This window comes from Lactuca sativa, chromosome 5 (genome assembly GCF_002870075.4).
Source record: "Lactuca sativa cultivar Salinas chromosome 5, Lsat_Salinas_v11, whole genome shotgun sequence".
In the NCBI taxonomy this organism is placed as follows: domain Eukaryota; kingdom Viridiplantae; phylum Streptophyta; class Magnoliopsida; order Asterales; family Asteraceae; genus Lactuca; species Lactuca sativa.
The window spans coordinates 169,354,145-169,372,919 of NC_056627.2; the positions used below are offsets into that span (position 1 = coordinate 169,354,145).

Genomic DNA, 18,775 nt, shown 5'->3' on the forward strand with positions numbered 1-18,775 from the left:
GGTTTTAAGCCTAGATCTCTTGATCTACACGTAAGGTTTTCCACTTTACGTGGGGGATAGGCCTTAGAAGTATGGATCTATGAGTTGGAAGCCCTGTTTGGCTCGAAAAGCCATTGCATGGATTAAGGACCGAATAGACTCGGTGAGTCCTTCGAGTGGACTCGGCGAGTAGCTTGAAGAATGAGGAGGAACTCGACGAGTGGGATGAACAGCTCATCGAGTCGGATGAAGTTAGGCATGAACTCGGCGAGTTGGAAGAACAACTCGGCGAGTTTGTTGATGATTGCCTTGGGCTCGGCGAGTCTATTCTTGGACTCGGCGAGTCAGGTCGCGAAACCCCCAAACCCTTCGAGTTGAAACTCGAATCAGTGAGTCGGATGGAGACTCAGCGAGTTGGACATGTCAGGACTCGGGAATAGTTGACCCGGCGAGTCATGGACTGACTCGGCGAGTCGAGTCGCGAATAGAAAGACCCTGAGCATATGAACTCAGCGAGTTATTAGGTGGACTTGGCGAGTAGGGTTGACCTGAAAGGTTGACTTTGGCTAGGAGTTTGACCTTGACTAGAGTTGACCTAGTTGACCTTTAGAGGTCAGCTGGACTAAGTGTTATATTGACATTAGTAGCTCGAGGAGCTAGTGGAGCAGCAGTTCGGAGTCAGAGGTCGGGTGGCAGTCAAGAGGATTAGCGGCATTAGTTCAGCAGTCTCAGGTGAGTTTCCTTCCAGTAGGAACGGGTCTAAGGCCACATTGCCGGCCCGTTTAGCTAGTAGTAGTTTCAAGATTTGATCCGATGCAATAGTTAGCATGTTTGATGCCTTCGTGGCTCAGACAGGATTTATGTGTTATGTGATCCGGGCTACAGCCCGATGTAGTATATGTGTGTTCATGCTAGTGGATATGTTTATGCTATGTTCAGTCAGCTTCGGATTTCGGTCCGATGTAGGGGACGAAGGTCCCAGTCAGCTTCGGACTTTGGTCCGATGTAGGGGACGGAGGTCCCAGTCAGCTTTGGACTTCGGTCCGATGTAGGGGGCAAGGCCCCAGTCAGCCCGGACTTCGGTCCAATGCAGTGGGCAAGGCCCAGTATGTGCTTTATATATTATTGTGTGGTACGTGGTAGATTGGGGGAGCTCACTAAACTTTGTGCTTACGGTTTTCAGTTTTGGTTTCAGGTACTCGGTTTTCAAAAGAGGAGCTCGGGAAGATTGCGGTGCACACACCATAGTCAGTTAGCCTGGGAATGTTTGACTCTGATAATGATATTATGTTTTGAATTAATACTTGAGAAATTATGTTATGACTTATGATACAATTTTTTTTTATAACTATGATTTTAGTAATGTTTTTAAAGAAATTTTTAGTTGTGATTTTTGGGTCGTTACATTAGTGGATGTAAATTCCCCACCATTATCACACCTAATTCGTTTGATTTGCTTTTCAAATTGAACCTCTATCATCTTGTGAAAATTTTTAAGACATTGACTTGCTTCACTTTTGTATTTAAGAAGAAATATCCAAATTGCTCTACTAAAATCATCAACTATAGTAAGAAAATAGTTGGCTTTAGTATATGACGGAACACGATATCCTCCCCAAATATCACAATGAATTAATTCAAACGGAGCATTTGTTTTAATAAAACTAGAAGGAAAAGGCAATCTCGTATGTTTTGCTTTCGCACAAGGGTCACAAAAACTTTGTAAATGATTAACACTAGTTTTGAGGAAGTTAACTCTAGCAAGCTTCCCTTTTGATGCGTGTCTAAGTCTTTTGTGCCATGTCTCAATGGTTGCGGCCATAGCCTTTCTTCCTTGAATCATCTTCATTCGGTACAGTCCTCCTCGGCATCTCCCCGTACCAATCAAGTTCCTCTTCAGTAGCCCCAGCATGATACAAAAATTAGGGAAAAAAGTTATGGCACATTGTAGGTCGCGAGCAAGACGACTGACAGAAAGAAGATTGCACTTGAATTCCAGAACATGAAGAACTCCATTCACTTTTGTTCCCCCTGGAAGAACACAATCCCCTTTTCCTTCAACTGGGATGGAATCCCCATTGGGAATGAGGACAGGAGCTTCGAAAGGGGTATCCTTATTGTTAATAAGGACATTGGGCAAGTGCGTAATGTATTCAGTGCAACCCGAGTCGAGAATCCACTCACCTTCTTCGTTTTCTTTATGAGCCATATTGGCTGTGGGCTTAATACCTTCGACATTACCTGTTCCAGAAAAATGCTTCAAGAAAAGCTCATAATTTTCGTTTCTTAAACCTGGAATCGAACTCGTCTCTGTCTCGACACATGCCGCTTTGCTCTTTGACTTTTCTCCTTTCTTTCCGGGCCACCATTCTGGGTATCCGATCAGTTTGAAGCAACCTTCACGCTTATGACCATCTCTGTTGCATTCGGTGCAGTGTTCGGTCCCTTCCTTCACAGCCTTGGTTCCGGTTCTTTCTTTATTCGAACTTGAAGGTCCACTCCTTCTTTGAAAGCCCTTGAATGCAGCGGATTCGAGAGGTTTTGCACCTTCATTGGAGACAGCTCTTTGCCTTTCATCTTCAGCCACCATGTGATATGCCGTCCCAAGAGAAGGAATTGGTTTAGTGGCTAGGATTTGGGTTCTAATGACTGTGAACTCGGCATCTAGTCCCATCAAAAACTCATAAAGACGTTCTTTCTCCTGATGCTCATTAATCTTCTTGCCAATATTACACTCACATTTGTTACAGGAACATCGAGGGAATGGATATATGGATTGAAATTCATCCCATATAGATCGTAACTGTGTGAAGTATGTGGATAGAGCGGTACTACCTTGTCGAGTAGAAGTGATCTTTTTGCTTTAACTCATACGCCCTAGGAGCGCTTTCTTTCCCGAAACGTTCATTCAGATCCGACCATATCTCTGATGCCGTCCCTGCGTATTTGACACTGTTCCGTATGTTCTTCTCCATGGCAGTCGTCAACCAACCCTTTATCATGGCATCGACCCGCATCCATGGCATGTAATCTTTGGAGCCTTTCTCGGGTTTCTCGATCGTCCCGTCAACAAATTCAAATTTGTTTTTAGCGAAGAGAAAGTTCGTCATCTCTTGGCTCCAATCGCCGAAGTTGCTGTCGGTAAGGATCTCGTTCACGTGTAATTGCTTTGGGTAGTCGTATGGATGAAGGTAATAGGGTGAGTCGTATGTAATCCCGCCACTAGGGCCTTCTCCGTCTTTGGTTTTGTCTCCTGCCATTCTTTAGGATCGAAAGCTAGGTTTGAGAAACCCGCTCTGATACCATATTGGAATTAACGAGAGAGAAAAGAATAGGCAGAAGAATTGTTCCAAAATTGAATTACAGCAACAGAATACAAGGACAAAATAAATAGGAATGCCATAAACAACATCCCATAAATAACTCCTCTAAGTATGGAAGAGATAGCAGCGAAAATAAGATAAAATTCTATACCTTGCTGTGATTTAAGTTATTTGGAACAAAGTTATAATGCTTTACTGCGATTTGTTCACCTATTTCATCTTATCCGACATTATGTTATTGTTTTGGTATCTTTGTTTTAGTTTTTTCTTTAGTTTATTGTTCTTCGGTAACATAGGTTGTGTTGTATAAATGTGAAGAAGAATGGAACTCAATGTTACATGTCATTTAGATAAATAGTCAAACACCACCTGCTCCATTAAATTCCTCAATTAAATGTTAATTTCATATGAGTGTGGTACTCAATTAAATGTTAATTTCATATGAGTGTCGTACTTTTTAACCAGTAACTAAGATCTCCGGTAACAAAGCTCTGATAAATATCCTAAAAGTTGGCATTTTATTTTAATTATTTAGAATCGAATCCTGCAGTTCTTGTCTCAAAAGAGAGAAACTGTTTGTTGTTTGGAATTTGATATATAGAATTTACAGTATCTTTTATATGGTTAAATGTAATAATAGCAGCATGTTTTCATTTACTTATGTACGTTTATTTTTTCAAGTACAACAAAAATAGTAACCAAGAAATACATCAACTTGAGTTAAACAATTCTTTGAGACCCGGTGTATCACTTAATCATGATAACATCTCATGTGGTGAAAGCTAATTTATTATTATTATTATTATTATTATTATTATTATTATTATTATTATTATTATTATTATTATTATTATTACTTTTTTTTTAATTTTTTTTTATCTTGCTAGTATTATTCTAAGAAGGATGTGCCTACTGAGAATTTTGATCGTAGTTTCTTATACGTTTGTTAACAATCGATTTTCTAGTGTAGATTCATAGAACATTCTTGTGGAGCTCAAATAAATAATAGTTTATTATTATTATTAGGGTAAATTACATGAATAATTCGTGTGGTTTCAGGTAATTTGCTTCTTTAATCCCTAACTTTTATTTTAACTCGCACGGTCCCTATTACATATTTTCGTTACACATTTAGTCCTTATACGACTTAAAATGTCCAAAATACCTTAATATTTTTTTTTTGAATTTTATTAACAAGATGTATTTTAAAAAATGTATGAGTTCCATCACCTTATCACTACCCATTTGACCTAACCTACATTTGTCACCATTCTTTCCTATCATGATCATTTGTCTCTTGTTCCCTTCTCTCTCATTGGAAAACTTCATCACCGGAAATTGCCATCATCGGAGGACGCCTCACCTCACCATACTTTCGCCAACACCACCCTTCACCGAAGAAGTCGTAGTCTACGATCCATTGGATTCTTCTTGAATTAGCGCTACTAACATCGACCCTCCTCTCGTCCCTTCACACATCATCCATCCTACCCTCGATCTCATATTCCTGAGTTTCCAGAGAATGGTTCATGAGTTTTCTGGGGATTTCACGATTTCATCCGCCATCGACAGATACCGAAAGACTATTGATTTCAATTTATATGGTTGAAAATTATTACAGGTTTTGATTTCATCCACCGTTGTGATCGGAAATTAAATTGTAGAAGATGATTCCTTTTTTGTAAACGATTTAGATTTTGATTTCAGGTATCAATGTTCATTTATTTCAGGTATCAATGTTCATTAGCTGGTTAATGGTGCTTTCTCTTAGTGTATACATATTGTATTATTGTAGCCCATTTGTGTCATATAGTTAGCCCATGTATTTGGTGTAGCCCAATACTTTGTATTTGTTTACACATATTCTTGAATTAATGATTCATGGTAAAATCAATCTCTATTATGGTATTAAACTAAATCAAAGAAATCAATATTTTCCTTTTTCCCTTCTTCTTCTCGATCCTACTCTCACCAAACCCTCCTCTCGTTTACAATCCTCTCTACTATCTCCCTTATTCTCGTTTACAATTGTTGGTGAACCATTAATCCATCCAACCAACAATTGTATGGTGTTCTCAAGATCAAGACATATGTTATGACGATTCTTGAATTATTAATTTATTGGTGTGTGTGTACAGTCCCTCCTTCGCCTTCCTACAATCTGATAAAGTACCTAAAAACATTTAATCCACAACCTTAAGCACAAAACTTTGTGAGTTCCAAAAATATCACATACAACACAACACATCTAAGCATATATAACAACTATGGTTTATCAGCAACCCTGAATCATTAGCGACTCAAATAGTGCATATTAGGGTTATCAGAAACCTTGAGTCATCAGTGACTCAAGCATAAAAATTTGGGTTATTAACAACACCGAGTCATCAGTGACTCACAAACAACAATTTGGGTTATTAGCAACCTCGAGTCATTAATGACTCACATCTATCATATGATATAAGTAATACAATGAGAATACTCACCTAAACACATGCTGAAAGATCAACACTCAGTGACTCGCCAAACAAATACACGAACCTCCTTAAAAAAGTCAAACCTCATAATACTACTTGAAACCCTAAGTTTAACTACAAGGTCAAAACTCAATGGTCAACGGTTAACCATCACTGACCACCGCACCATGGCCAAAACCCTTGACGACACCGTGGTCACTAAAGGAAAAAACAGACGCAAGGCTCGCAATCCACCGCACCATAGACACCACCTCACCGTCCCGCAATAAACGTCCATAACAACTTAATCCATTAAGCTCTTAACTCTTAAGTCTAGAGCTCCAAAGCTCTGATCTTGATCCAAATGATGTCTTAATGTATAAATATTACAACTTTATCTATTTAAACAACCCAAATCAACTAGATCTAAAACACTAATTTCTTAAAAGTCCAAAATCCCACTTTCTCCATGTATGGAGTAAAGAGATCCCTTGCATGCACTCTAAACTTCATCAGCACAACATATATGAAGTTGAACACCACCCAGAGATCATGGACTTGTCCAAACTCTATAGATCAAACCATCCAAGGGACCACAACATCAAGTAAAGCACTAAAACTTCAATTACTTCAAGATCAATAGGTAAAAACTAATATAGCTTGAGTATTTAAGATATACCAAGGTCCAAAAGATTGATGAGGGTTGAACTCTTCAGTTGCAAAGCTTCGAAGATCAATGTTGAAAGAATACAACACTATAAGGCCACAAAACACCAAAAAGGACGAGAGTAGAGAGGAGAGGCTCCAAGTTGTGAAAGGGAGGCTAGGGTTTGCTCCCGAGGAGCTCTTGATGTGGTGGAGGCTGAAAAATGACCTAAAACATGAAACAATGCCTTTAAATACAAAGAAAAACCTAATTTTTATGGGTTTGGGATACACAACTCACCATACCATTGTAATCTTCTTACCACACCGTGGTGACCAATTTTTACTTATTCCATTGTGACTTTAAACAATCATCACTTCTTCTTTTCAAATTTGTTTTCAATTATCTTTATATTATTCGAAGATATTAAAAAGCCCCATTATTTTATATAATTAATTTTGACTTAATGAATACCGAAGTTAATTCATTGATATATACATGAAAAGATTTCAAAAAAATCACTTTTTCCCATTCTACCCTTTGTCTCCAAAGAACAATTTAAGGGCTTAAATCGCTTAACCAACTTTATGAACATCCAATAAGGTCTAAACTTGATTCACTTGAAGCCCAAGGCCTTTAATCGATCAAATTACAGTCCACTATCCCCAAATTACAAACATCCTAAAACTGGATGTTACAATTCTTTCCCACTTAATCTGGATTTTGTCCTCGAAATCCGAATCGATTAGGATTTTTGAAAACAACACCAACACAATCTATATTCTTCCTCCAACCATTTCATAAAATCAAAGCATCCATAAAGAAAATTCAATAAACCACTCGGAACCCATCTGAATCCAAAACAACCCAATCACTTGAAAAGACTCAACTACAACAACTACACCTCTCTCCCTGTAACTCCTGGTTTCTGGTACGCTTTTATTTATAAATTATTCATTTTAATAGAGCTACTCGATGAGTTGGAAGCCCCAGAATCGTCGCGTAGAAACGATTATTGGATGCGGATTTTCAGCTATCTACTCGACGAGTCGAGAGCCCTCGACTCGACGAGTAGGGCTGCCAGAGTGAAACCCTAATTTCGAGATTTTGCAACCTATTTAAGCATCTTAATCCCCACCTTTGGCCTTATTGATGGGTTTTAGTATGATACAACATCCTATGGTGCACATACAACCCTAAATGCTTTGGATCTATGTTTTCTCTAATTATACATGCAATATTGTTTCCAAAGCATTAAGCCTACAGCTAGCATATAGATTACATAATCAACATAAAAGTGAGATATAGAATTACCTATTTTTTGTAGCTTGTAGAAATTCTTGAGTTTGGACTTCAAGAACTTAGTTCCCCAAGCGTTGCACCTCAAATGGAATCACAACACACCTCGGACAAAGGATGACTTTTGAGAGAGTTTCTTCCACTCAAATCGGCTATAGTGACTTCAAGAACACTAGTGTGTAATTTTGGATACTAAGGGACTTCTTATATAGTGTGACATGATTAGCGTTACACCATGTAAACCCTAATGGGCATGACTTTCCATATTCCTTAGGCTCCATGGGTTTAAACCTCCATGGATCATCCATGGATTGTCACATGGGTTTAGCCCAACCTTAGGAATCATGGGTCATTGGCCTACAACATAAGAATGAATGATTTACCAAATACACCCCTTATATTTTATTAGTCTCTTTTGATCACAAAATTAATTCCAAACTAATTCTTGATCAATACTAATTAAATAATATTATTTCATATTAATATATTAGAACTTATAATATATTAATAAACCATAAATAACCTCTTCTCAAAATTCCATCTTATCAAATTGTCCTGGTGATATGCTACCCAAATGGATCATGCTACTCTCGGGTCAAGTACATACCAATTATAGTGCTTAGACACCTAATCCAATAGTCTCCCACATGGATAAGTCTAATAACTATTATTGCAAGTATGACTCCACAACCCGACTAGCAATCATATCTCTTAAAAGCCGCTATCGAACTCTGACCTAGTCAGTGATACGTCCATTAGATAAGGGATCATATATTCCTCCATTCTAGATATCATATGGTCTGAGACATGGATTTTAATCATTCTCTCTGTCCATCAGTTGTTTCCCGATTTCTGATTTATGATGATTGACTAATTGAACAAATCAAATCAGTCTAGGCTTGTCCAAGCACTTAGGGTTGTCAACACTAAATCATCGAGGGGCCCACATATATCACTTTTATCCACATAGGGTAAAAGGAACGGATAAACTTCGACCCAAATGCTTTCTTGTACTTACCCACCAAATTACACACAACAATATGTTTTATAATACCAAGTTACTGGTGCGTTTACATATGTCAATGTGCAACCGACTTGCAACTACAACTCACATGTGTCCGTCTCAAGAATATAATATATTATCCTCTCACAATCACTCGTGAAAAAAATCCATGAAGTGATTCAGATGAGCGTGGGTTGAATCCAATACTCAAATCTTATTCCAAGAGTACTCATGAACACTGTAGCAATGTCTAAAACACCTAGAAAAACTACAGACCCATTCACGACAGTCTTGCCTCAATACCTACTTCCAAAGTATGATTAACTGTAGATGGTTTGAATAACCTAGTTATTCGGGAAATCAAAACATGCAAAGTGAAACACAAGAATAATACTAATCCTATATGGCCCCAAAAAATTTGAGTGCCATACTGATTACTCATTATTCATTGTATAATGTTTCGATTTATCAACTTAATACTTGAATTAAAACAATAGTTATGCCATGATCCAAGCATGCACATTATGTTTGTCTATGGTCCTGGTTTTGTGAAATAGATCAATTGAAAAACATTTCAACGATGCTCATTTCATAATTCGAAATCTTTATCGTAGATGTAAGAATATCAAATTCTTTCCAAATACTATAATATATTAGATTCTGAACTTATATGCAATGATCCTCTTGTAATGAATATGCACAAAAGTCACAAAGACTTGGCAACAGAGATGACAAAGTATTCCAATGGAGAACAATTCCATGGAAACGAAGTCTCAAATTGAAAGTACATTCCTTTGAACATCCTTCTTGCATAAAAGTTTGACAAAACTGCAGGAATGGTCCTTGTTTCAAACCAACAACGGAGGCGTGTGGTCTGCTGTCGTTCTCTTCCAACAATCGCTCGGGGATGAGAGGGCCAAATCGGAGACCAAATTTGCAGAGATTGGCACTCTACCTATGTGTGTCTAGGGTTTTTTATTGGGGGTGACAGAAAGTTAGAGAAGGAAGATTCTGATGCCAAAACGACTTCATCTTTGCTCGAAGCAATCCCGACGATCTCGATTCTCAAATCGCCTCTCTCTACAACCTCTTTACGAACCCTTCTCAGATCTTACACCGATGAAGGTTTGGTGCTGAACTCGACTGATGTCCTTCTAGTTTTTTGAAACCCTAGCTATTCAGATCTGTTGTGGTGTTTGTGTGTGTTTAATCTCTCGTTTGTCTTGTTCGAGTTTGTGTATGTGTTTAATTTGTATGTGTGTGTGTTTGTGTTGTATCTGTTGAAAAATCGATGGATGTTCGTGTTGATCTGTGTTTGCTCATCAGATTTCATTTTTATGTGTGTGTGTGTGTTCATCTGATCTGATTTAGTGTGTGTGTTCATCTGATTTCATTTAGGTGGAGATGGATATGACAAATTGTGGTTGTGTCGGACGGTGGTCAAACAATGGTGGTGGAGGATGACGGTCGAATGGTGGTTGTGGCGGAAGATATTCTTCAGCGTTCTTGAGGACGAAGAAGAAGATGGGTGAGAGAGAGAGAGTATCTTCTTTTTTCTTTTCTTTTTAATTCTTTTTAATTATTGTAATAAAAGAAAATTAAAATATTAAATAATCAGGGGCAAAATCGTCTTTATAAAAAAGTTCAAACAAAATAGAGAGAGAGAGTATCTTCTTTTTTCTTTTCTTTTTAATTCTTTTTAATTATTGTAATAAAAGAAAATTAAAATATTAAATAATCAGGGGCAAAATCGTCTTTATAAAAAAGTTCAAACAAAATCAGACCAAACTCGCAACAAAATGAAAAGTTTGGACCTCTGGTGCTAGTCCAAACATTTTTGGACCAAAGTGGCAATTTTCAGCTAACCACAGGGACCATTTGTGCAGTTTTGTCTAAAAGTTTCCTAATCTTGCACAGATTTAAAGAATAACTTCCTCTTATGAAAAGATTTCCATATTCCTATTTTGACTATCACTTCTGAACAAGAGTTACCTCTTCTTAGAGTATGTCAATATGATCCATCTATTTTTATACTTCCAACTACAAGCGACTAATCCTTGGCGAACCTTAGATTGTCCTTAACATTTGTTAACCACTTTAGGCATATCCGGTTCTAGTCCTTTTTCCCTCTTAATTCCCTAGGCATTTAGAAAATTTAGAACGCAAGAATATTATAGCGTATACAATCGATACTATACCCGAAGCATTCATAATGCCTAACATGGAAGACCCCGGGGGGTTCCCGAGGCAGTCGGATATAAGACCATGTGGGGGTTCCCATGGTTTTCCAGGCTAAGACCATTTGGGGGTTCCCATGGCAGTGGGCTAAGACCACATGGGGGTTCTAGTGGCACCCGATGTAAGACCTTGGAGGGTTTACAGGGCATCCTTATATGTTTGTATGTTTAGCTCATATGTTTGTATGTATAGTTTGCATTATGTCTTGTTTGGCAGGAAGACCTTGTAGGGGTTCCCAAGGCAGCAAGACTATGTGGGGGTTCCTATGGCAAATAAGTGGGGGTTCCCGTGGCACTAGGTGTAAGACCCTGGAGGGTTTTCCATGGCTTCATTATATGATTATATGCAGGGCTTATGTGGTAGAGATAGTTTTTACAACTAATATGATATGTGTTATTTGGATTGTGTCTGGGGTATGCTCTGGGGGTCTGACTAAGATTTGTGCTTACGGTATACGGTTTTGGTTTCAGGTATCATCGATTTGGAAAAGAAGAGCTCGAATCGATCGCAGTGCACACACCTATGATTTCTGCAAAGAATGATTTTGAGATGAACTCTGATAAACATTTTACTTAACGATGATTTGAAATGTTTGAAATAAATGGTATCAATGTTTTAGCTATATTAAAAATGAAATTTTTACCCTTGATTTTTGGGTCGTTACATCACCTTAAAGTCCAATCCTTCACTTGGCCCAAAACATCAACACTCAGATGTCCTAAAGAGGACCTAAGCATCCATGTCCAAAAAGGTGGCCCAAACGTGGCGTACCCAACTACACGCTAAGCGTACTCACATTGAGGCTTGTACGTTGCGCGTACTGACTTCTATGCCCAGCGTACTCCCATGTTAAGCCATTATCCCCATTAAGCTCTTAATTTTTTAAGATGAACCCCTAAAACGTAGATCTGACTTCCTTGAGCTGGAATAAGACGTAAAGTTGCTAACTTTATGTTCATGCATGACTAAACGAAGCTATTAAGCATAGAAATGACTTAATGCATGCATTAAGACTAATACCCCATAAAGTTGGCACATTTATGCCTAGGAAGCCTCTAACAAGTCCATATCTAAAGAAATGATCCCTTCAAATCGTCCCAAACCAACAATCTATACAAAAGGAACCAAAAGTGTGCCAAATCAATCCATAAAGAAAACTAGACATTGACAAGTCAAGGTTTGAACTTGATACCTTAGGAAGCTTGTAAATTCATGAAGCGTTCTGGATCTCAAGTCTCCCACCAAACTATGACCTTCACTCTCTTCTAGGTTCTTCAAAGTTGGACCAAATCTACACAAATTTCTATTCAAGAGCTCAAAATGCACAAATGGAGGATAAAGGGACATTTAGGGTTTTTTTGGAGGTTTAGGGACAGGAAATTAGGCCAACCCTAAGGATTCATGATGAATATATAGGGTGCAACACCCCATATAGGGTTTTCTAGAAATCACGTGTACGACCAACATATATAAGCATACGCCGAACATACGCACTCATTATCCCGAACCTTCTCAAGCTAGTACATTAAGCGTAACAAATGGTACGCCTCGTGTACTAGCTTCAAGGGCTAAAAAGTGAAAGTTTAATTAGTGAAGGGTAAAAGCGAACATACCAAGACCGGGGTGTTACCACATATGGAAATGCTTGCCACGTCTATAATGATGTTGGATGCATGAAAAACAATTCTTCTAACTCAGTATTATTATTGTTTAAACAAAACTCAAAATCATACCCTTTAGTGCGCAAAATATGCATAACATTCTGCATGGGGCTTCTACCTTCTTGTTGCGATCTTCAAAACTTATGACAAAAATTGTATATAGTTCTCAGTGAAGACACGTTATTTGGGTTTTTGCTCCTTTAGTGTTGACAAAATATCTTGTGGTTTCACATGCAATTTTGTCAATTCTTGCACAAAATGAGATTCTTTACCCGACAATCGCATTGCAACGGATGACCCTCCATATATATTGCTATACATTGCTGGTTCATGATCGTGTTCATCATGTACCACCCTTAACGTCAAAAACCATTAGCCTTCATATACTTTCCTACCAATTCAAATGGACAATTTTTTAAATCCGTATCTTTGCTTTTGGGAATACCTCCACGATCACAACCAAGTACTATTTTAGAGATGAATCCAATAGGTATTGCCCTTGATCGTTTAGTGACGATAACAAAACACTGAGAACGTACCACATTTTGTACCCAAATCATTACGGGGGCTGTTTGTTTTTTTTTTTTTGTGAACATCTGCACAACCACTTTTGTCTGTGCCGTGCAGACGATGCGCATACATATGCCCTCGCAAAGTGTTTGTTTTTTGGAAGTGCGCAGATCAAAAAACGTCTGTCCGAGGTCTTCCTGGCGCAGACATGAGCCATTGCCTTCCAAAGTCTTTAGACCTCATTTTAACCTAAACAAAAAAAAAAGCATGGACCACCGTGTATTTTTTTTCTTTCTTTTTTGTTGAAAATGCATTTTTAATGTATATGATATGAAATTAAGTTTGAAAAATCAATTTATTTCAACAGCTGCAGACGTTAAAAATAAACAGTCTTTTTTATTGCAGACTGCAGATATTTGGTCCACCTCTTCTACCGTAGAGACTTGCACTGCAGATATTTTGGCTTCAAAAAAATAAACAGCACCTAAATCTTCACGAGATCTAAACAACAAAAAATTCAGAAAACAAATTTAATATTAAAAAAAAAATAGATCAATACATCAACTAATTACACACTTATAAAAAAAATAGATAATATACTTATTTGCTACAAAACTCATAAATACTTTCCATTTTTCTCCTACATATCAAAATTAAAAACCAAAAATATTAAAACAAAATCATATAAAATGAAGTTTCTAATATACGACTCAAACCTAAATATAAATTATTAATAAATTTTACAAAAAAGTGATGAATAGCCAAGTAGTCAATCAAAACCCAAAAAAGTAATAAATTAAGTGTCACCCATAATTTAATTAATGTCAAAAAAAGGTAACAAAATTGATGTCTATATTAAAGGTGACTTTTTCGCTTTTTACATCCATATGACAAATAATGAGTCTGTTTTATATCTCTTAAATAATGAGTCTATTGTTTTATTGTTTTATATACTCAGAATATAGAGAGAGGAAAAATAGAGAAGAAGAAGGAAAAGGATAGAAAGTCCTACGACAATGACCGGTAGAGATATCCATTGGAGACCAATGACCGGAAGAGGTGACTGTTAGAGAGCTTCAGGATTATGTATTTTGTTTTTTTTTTCTTTAAACTATAAGGTAGGGTTGAGAGCAAAAAAACTTACTAATCTGGTAGATTGAAAAGCTCCAACGGAGATAGTAGTTCCGACGACACTATTTGGCTCAAAGACTTGGTTTTTTTTCACACATATATCATAATTGATTGTATAAGGTTCATATTTACGATTCATGTGACTAGTCTTAAATCTGCAAATTTTATAGCCGTTAGTAAAATGAAAAGTTTAGAAAAGGTGGAAAATTAATTTTTGATTCCTGTGATTATAGGTTTTATATGTGGCATTATAGGTTTATTGTATAGTTGACTTATGTTTTAATGGTCATTTATATGAATTGTATAAAAAACTGAAAATATTTAGAAAATATAAAAAGAGAAACCAAATACCAATAAAAATTAGTCAAAGTTTAGACTAAGATGTGTAACAGGCCCTTCATTTAAATACTAATTTTTGTTATCCACCCTTTCAATTTTTGAAAAGTTCAAGTAAATATATAACTTTTTAAACACATACAAGTCATTGACACCGTCAAATACAATTGCTGAGAAGGTTGACTTTACTGATGATAACTGTTGGAAGATAACATAGCCTTCACGGAGTACAATATCCAAGAAGGAATCTTCGCTGCATCTCGTCCTCCGTCTTTGTGGCGGGATGCGGATCTTTGTTCGAACGCCAATGGGGAAGACCATAACTTTGGAAGTTGAAAGCTTTGACACCATCAGTAAAGTGAAGGCCAAGATTGAGGACATAGACGGGACTCCACCGCATCAGCAACACTTGATCATAGCTGGGAAGAACCTCGATGTTTCTGGAACTCGAACTTTGATGGAATATGAAATGCCACATGTCTGCATATTGTACTTGAGTCTCAAGTTTGAAGATGATATGCGAATTTTTGTGAAGACTGCGACAGAGAAGACCATCATGCTGGTGGTGGAGAGCTTGGACACCATTGGTAGTGTGAAAGAAAAAATTATGTGCATAGAGGGGATTCCTTGTCATCAACAACATTTGTTCTTTGCTGGGAACATGCTCGAGAATGGTAAAACGTTGAGGGACCATAACATTAAAAGAGAATCTACATTGGACCTTTTTCATATTCAGAGGTGGGGAGGAGATGATATGCAGATTTTTGTTGAGACTTTGACGGGGAAGACCTTCACCCTGGCTGTGAAGAGCATGGAGACAATTTATTACGTGATGTTGAAAATTTGGGTCCTAGAGGGGATTCCGGTGAGTCACCAAGTGTTGTTCTTTGATGGAAGGCCTCTAGCGTATAATAAAACGTTGAGGGATTATGACATTCAAAATGAATCTGAAGTGAGCGTGATGCTGATTATGTATTCATCGTGTGGGTATGATATTTTTGTTAAAACTTTGACAGGCAAGACCATCAAGATTCATCCGGGAGCTTTGGACACCATTGGTAATTTGAAGTTGATGATTCAGGAGATAGAAGGGATTCCACCGCATCACCAGCGTTTGTTCATTGGTGCAAAGAAGCTCGATGAGGATTGTAGAACTTTGGCGGATTATAATATCCAACAAGAATCTACATTGGATCTGGTTCCAAGGTTTGGAGGAGTTGATATGTGGATTTTTGTTCGGTTTTTCAGGGAAGAGTTCAAGACCATCATGCTGGAGGTAGAAAGCTCGGACACCATTAAAGATGTGAAGGCGAAGATTGAGGAGATGGAGTGCATTCCTGCTGATCAGCAGACACTTACATTTGAAAGGAAGGAACTAAATAATGGGTGGACTCTGGTTGATTATAGCATTCAGCGGGAGTCTACTCTGTGGCTGTCTGGCTTCACCATGTAACTGTGGGTGGTCAATCATGAAAACAACGTATCTTCACGTGTACTGTAATCTTTTTGATCCCAAATTCTGAATTTAGGTGTTCTGTATGGTTAATTAAAACTTCTGCATATCTGTGTCCTGGCTGGAATTGTTGCATATGCTAATTCTCACAGCATTAATGCTGCCTTATCTCTTGTCGATGTTCATGGGTAGTTGTAATAAGTTATTTCCCATAAAGCTTATGATGCTTGACTGCAATGTGTTTGCCTATTTCACCTTATCCCGATTTCTGTTCTTGTTAATTATTGGGAAAATGACACGTTAGCCCTACTATATATTTTGACTTTGCTCATTCACTCCCTAAAATTATTTTCGAGCCTTTTAAGGAAATAAAGTGTTTAATGACCTGTTGATCTGGTCCCCTTAACCTTTTTTAGCCGGTTAATGAGACATATGTGACTTTTAGTTGATTAGAAAAAATAAATTAAATCCACCTATCTCTCTATCTCTCTCACAGACGCACACCTGCAAGTTCCTTCCATAGTCTCATCCCACCCTTTTTATTCATCGATCCGACATGCCCCGACCCATCCGATCCAGGACTCCAGGTTGTGGTGTTTCCTGTCTTTTTGTCATCTCCAACTGACAACTAGTGCCCTCCCTCATCCGATTCATCTTCTCGGTGACCCATGTGAGAAACTTCAAACCAAAAAAACCCACATACAATCATTATCAGTGAAGAACATCTCACAACTACATACACAAGACCCGGAAGGAATTTAAACCCGGATCAGATCTAATTTATGATTGGTCTCTCAAGATTTGTCGATGGGTGTAGAGAGCAGCCTCTCCGCTAAGTGCTCGTTCTCCATCTGTCATCGTTGAGGTCCTAGTGCTAGGCATACCAGATTACAATGAATTAAACATTTGGTCGAGCACAAGACCATAGCACCTCTATTCTTACTTTCCTCTATTCATTGTCTGCACCTAGTTCCATTTTTAACAATAATAGCCATAAATCTAAACAAAACTCAAAAAAACCTACAAAACCAATTTTTTTCTTCAGGTTCTCATATATTCAGGCTTAGTATACGTGTACCCGGCCCAACAAGACCCACCTTCTTGATGACCATCCATATGTAAAACGAACACCACCACCTGTTGGATTTTAGTGCACCAAAGACAGGGACTAAAGGAATCTGGTGGTGTTGGGAGCATCTTATGGCCTGGTACTTATGGCCTGGTACTGAATGTAGGTGTATAACGAAACCCCTTTCGTCTTCTTTAACTGGGTTTCCAAGTCCAGGGCTTGAAACCCCTTGAACCCAAGAACAAATCCCCTTGAAACCCCATGTCTTCTAAAGACGAAGTTTATGGAAAAAGGTCGTCGAAGAAGGAAAGAGATCGACGATGCTTTCTTCAAACTGAGAGAGAATATTTTCAAGAGATCGACTATTGCTATCGTTTTCAGTTTCTACAACGTCGATTTAAAAGCTTGATCTCCAAAAATCGGTTTCTGTCCCACCCTCCACCTTACCGGTCGACTTCGAAGACAAACACCCCCTCTGAAGCCGTTGATCTGTCTTGGGCCTTTTCCTTTCAAAACTGCTAGACAAATGAGACAACGAGAGCATGGTCTAATTTCCTTGAGATTTGATTTTGCGATGAATAGGGTTTGATGGAGTGAGGGCTAGTCAAAAGCACTGCCATCAAAGTGGCCTCCTTGAACTCTCCAAATTAAAGAACTCAAATGTCAATTTGGCAAAGGGGTAACCATTGGTGATGTAGCAAGTTTGGTCAACAAATTAGAAAAAATCAAAGTCAATTTAGGGGGATTGGTTAACAAATGTCAATTTGGCAAAGGGGTAACCGTGACCCCTTCACTTTGGCCAAAAGGACTTAATCGACCCGACAAAAAAGACTTGGTTCCCTCATAAAGTCATTAAAATAGTTAAGGGACTAAAAGGGTAAACCCTAGAAAGTTTATAGGGTGTATATGTCATTTTCCCTTAATTATTTGTCATTCTTAGACATTGTCTTTTACATATATTAGTTCTATTATTGTTTAGTTCTTTTTCAGAGCGGGTCATCACTCAAAGTTAGTCAAATTTCTGATATTAACCGATCATCTTAACCAACATTGTCTATAAAATTGTTTGGATGGATTACAGTTTCTTTTTTTTTTTTCTTCTTTTTTTTTGTTTGTCGCTCCATTTAGTGGTCAACAACATCAACATGCACATGTTTCCGCTCACTGTAAGTGATCTTCTCTGCTTGATGTAGCAAGGTTAAGATTGTTCTGGAGGTATTTCTCTGGCCTTCCTCTTGGCCTATATCAAGGCTGTTTTCTGTGCTAAGTGTTATTTGATGTTCTTTTACCGTCAATCATCAACACTTGTTTCATCTTGTCACATACCTCTACCTACAAGGGCGAACCTTAAATTGACTATGAATTGATAGTGGGAGAATCATTGTCCCTTTATTGATGATCATGAATCAAATATATATACCGATTACATTCTAACCTAAAACTATATATGGTAAATATATTTTACATAAATACAATATATATATATATATATATATATATATATATATATATATATATATATATATATATATATATATATATATATATATATATATATATAATACACCCCTGTAGTCGTCGAAACAGGAGGTGGTCGGATGTTGAGAGTAGATCGAAAATTTTCAAACAAAACTCATGGAAGGCCTTTGGTGAAAATATCAGCAATCTGAA

General features: G+C 37.6%; 1 protein-coding gene across 1 annotated transcript; it reads left to right on the top strand.

Moving 5' to 3' along the window:
* Positions 1–14,746: 14,746 nt before the first annotated feature.
* Positions 14,747–16,294, top strand: LOC111891332 (polyubiquitin-like). Its single transcript, XM_023887388.3, has one exon. It carries the CDS (start codon positions 14,866–14,868, stop codon positions 16,033–16,035), a length of 1,170 nt encoding a protein of 389 aa, XP_023743156.1. The 5' UTR covers positions 14,747–14,865; the 3' UTR covers positions 16,036–16,294.
* Positions 16,295–18,775: the final 2,481 nt, after the last annotated feature.

Coding starts and splice junctions, on each gene's coding strand:
- LOC111891332 (XM_023887388.3), top strand. CDS start 14,866: ATGCGGATCTTTGTTCGAACGCCAATGGGGAAGACCATAACTTTGGAA.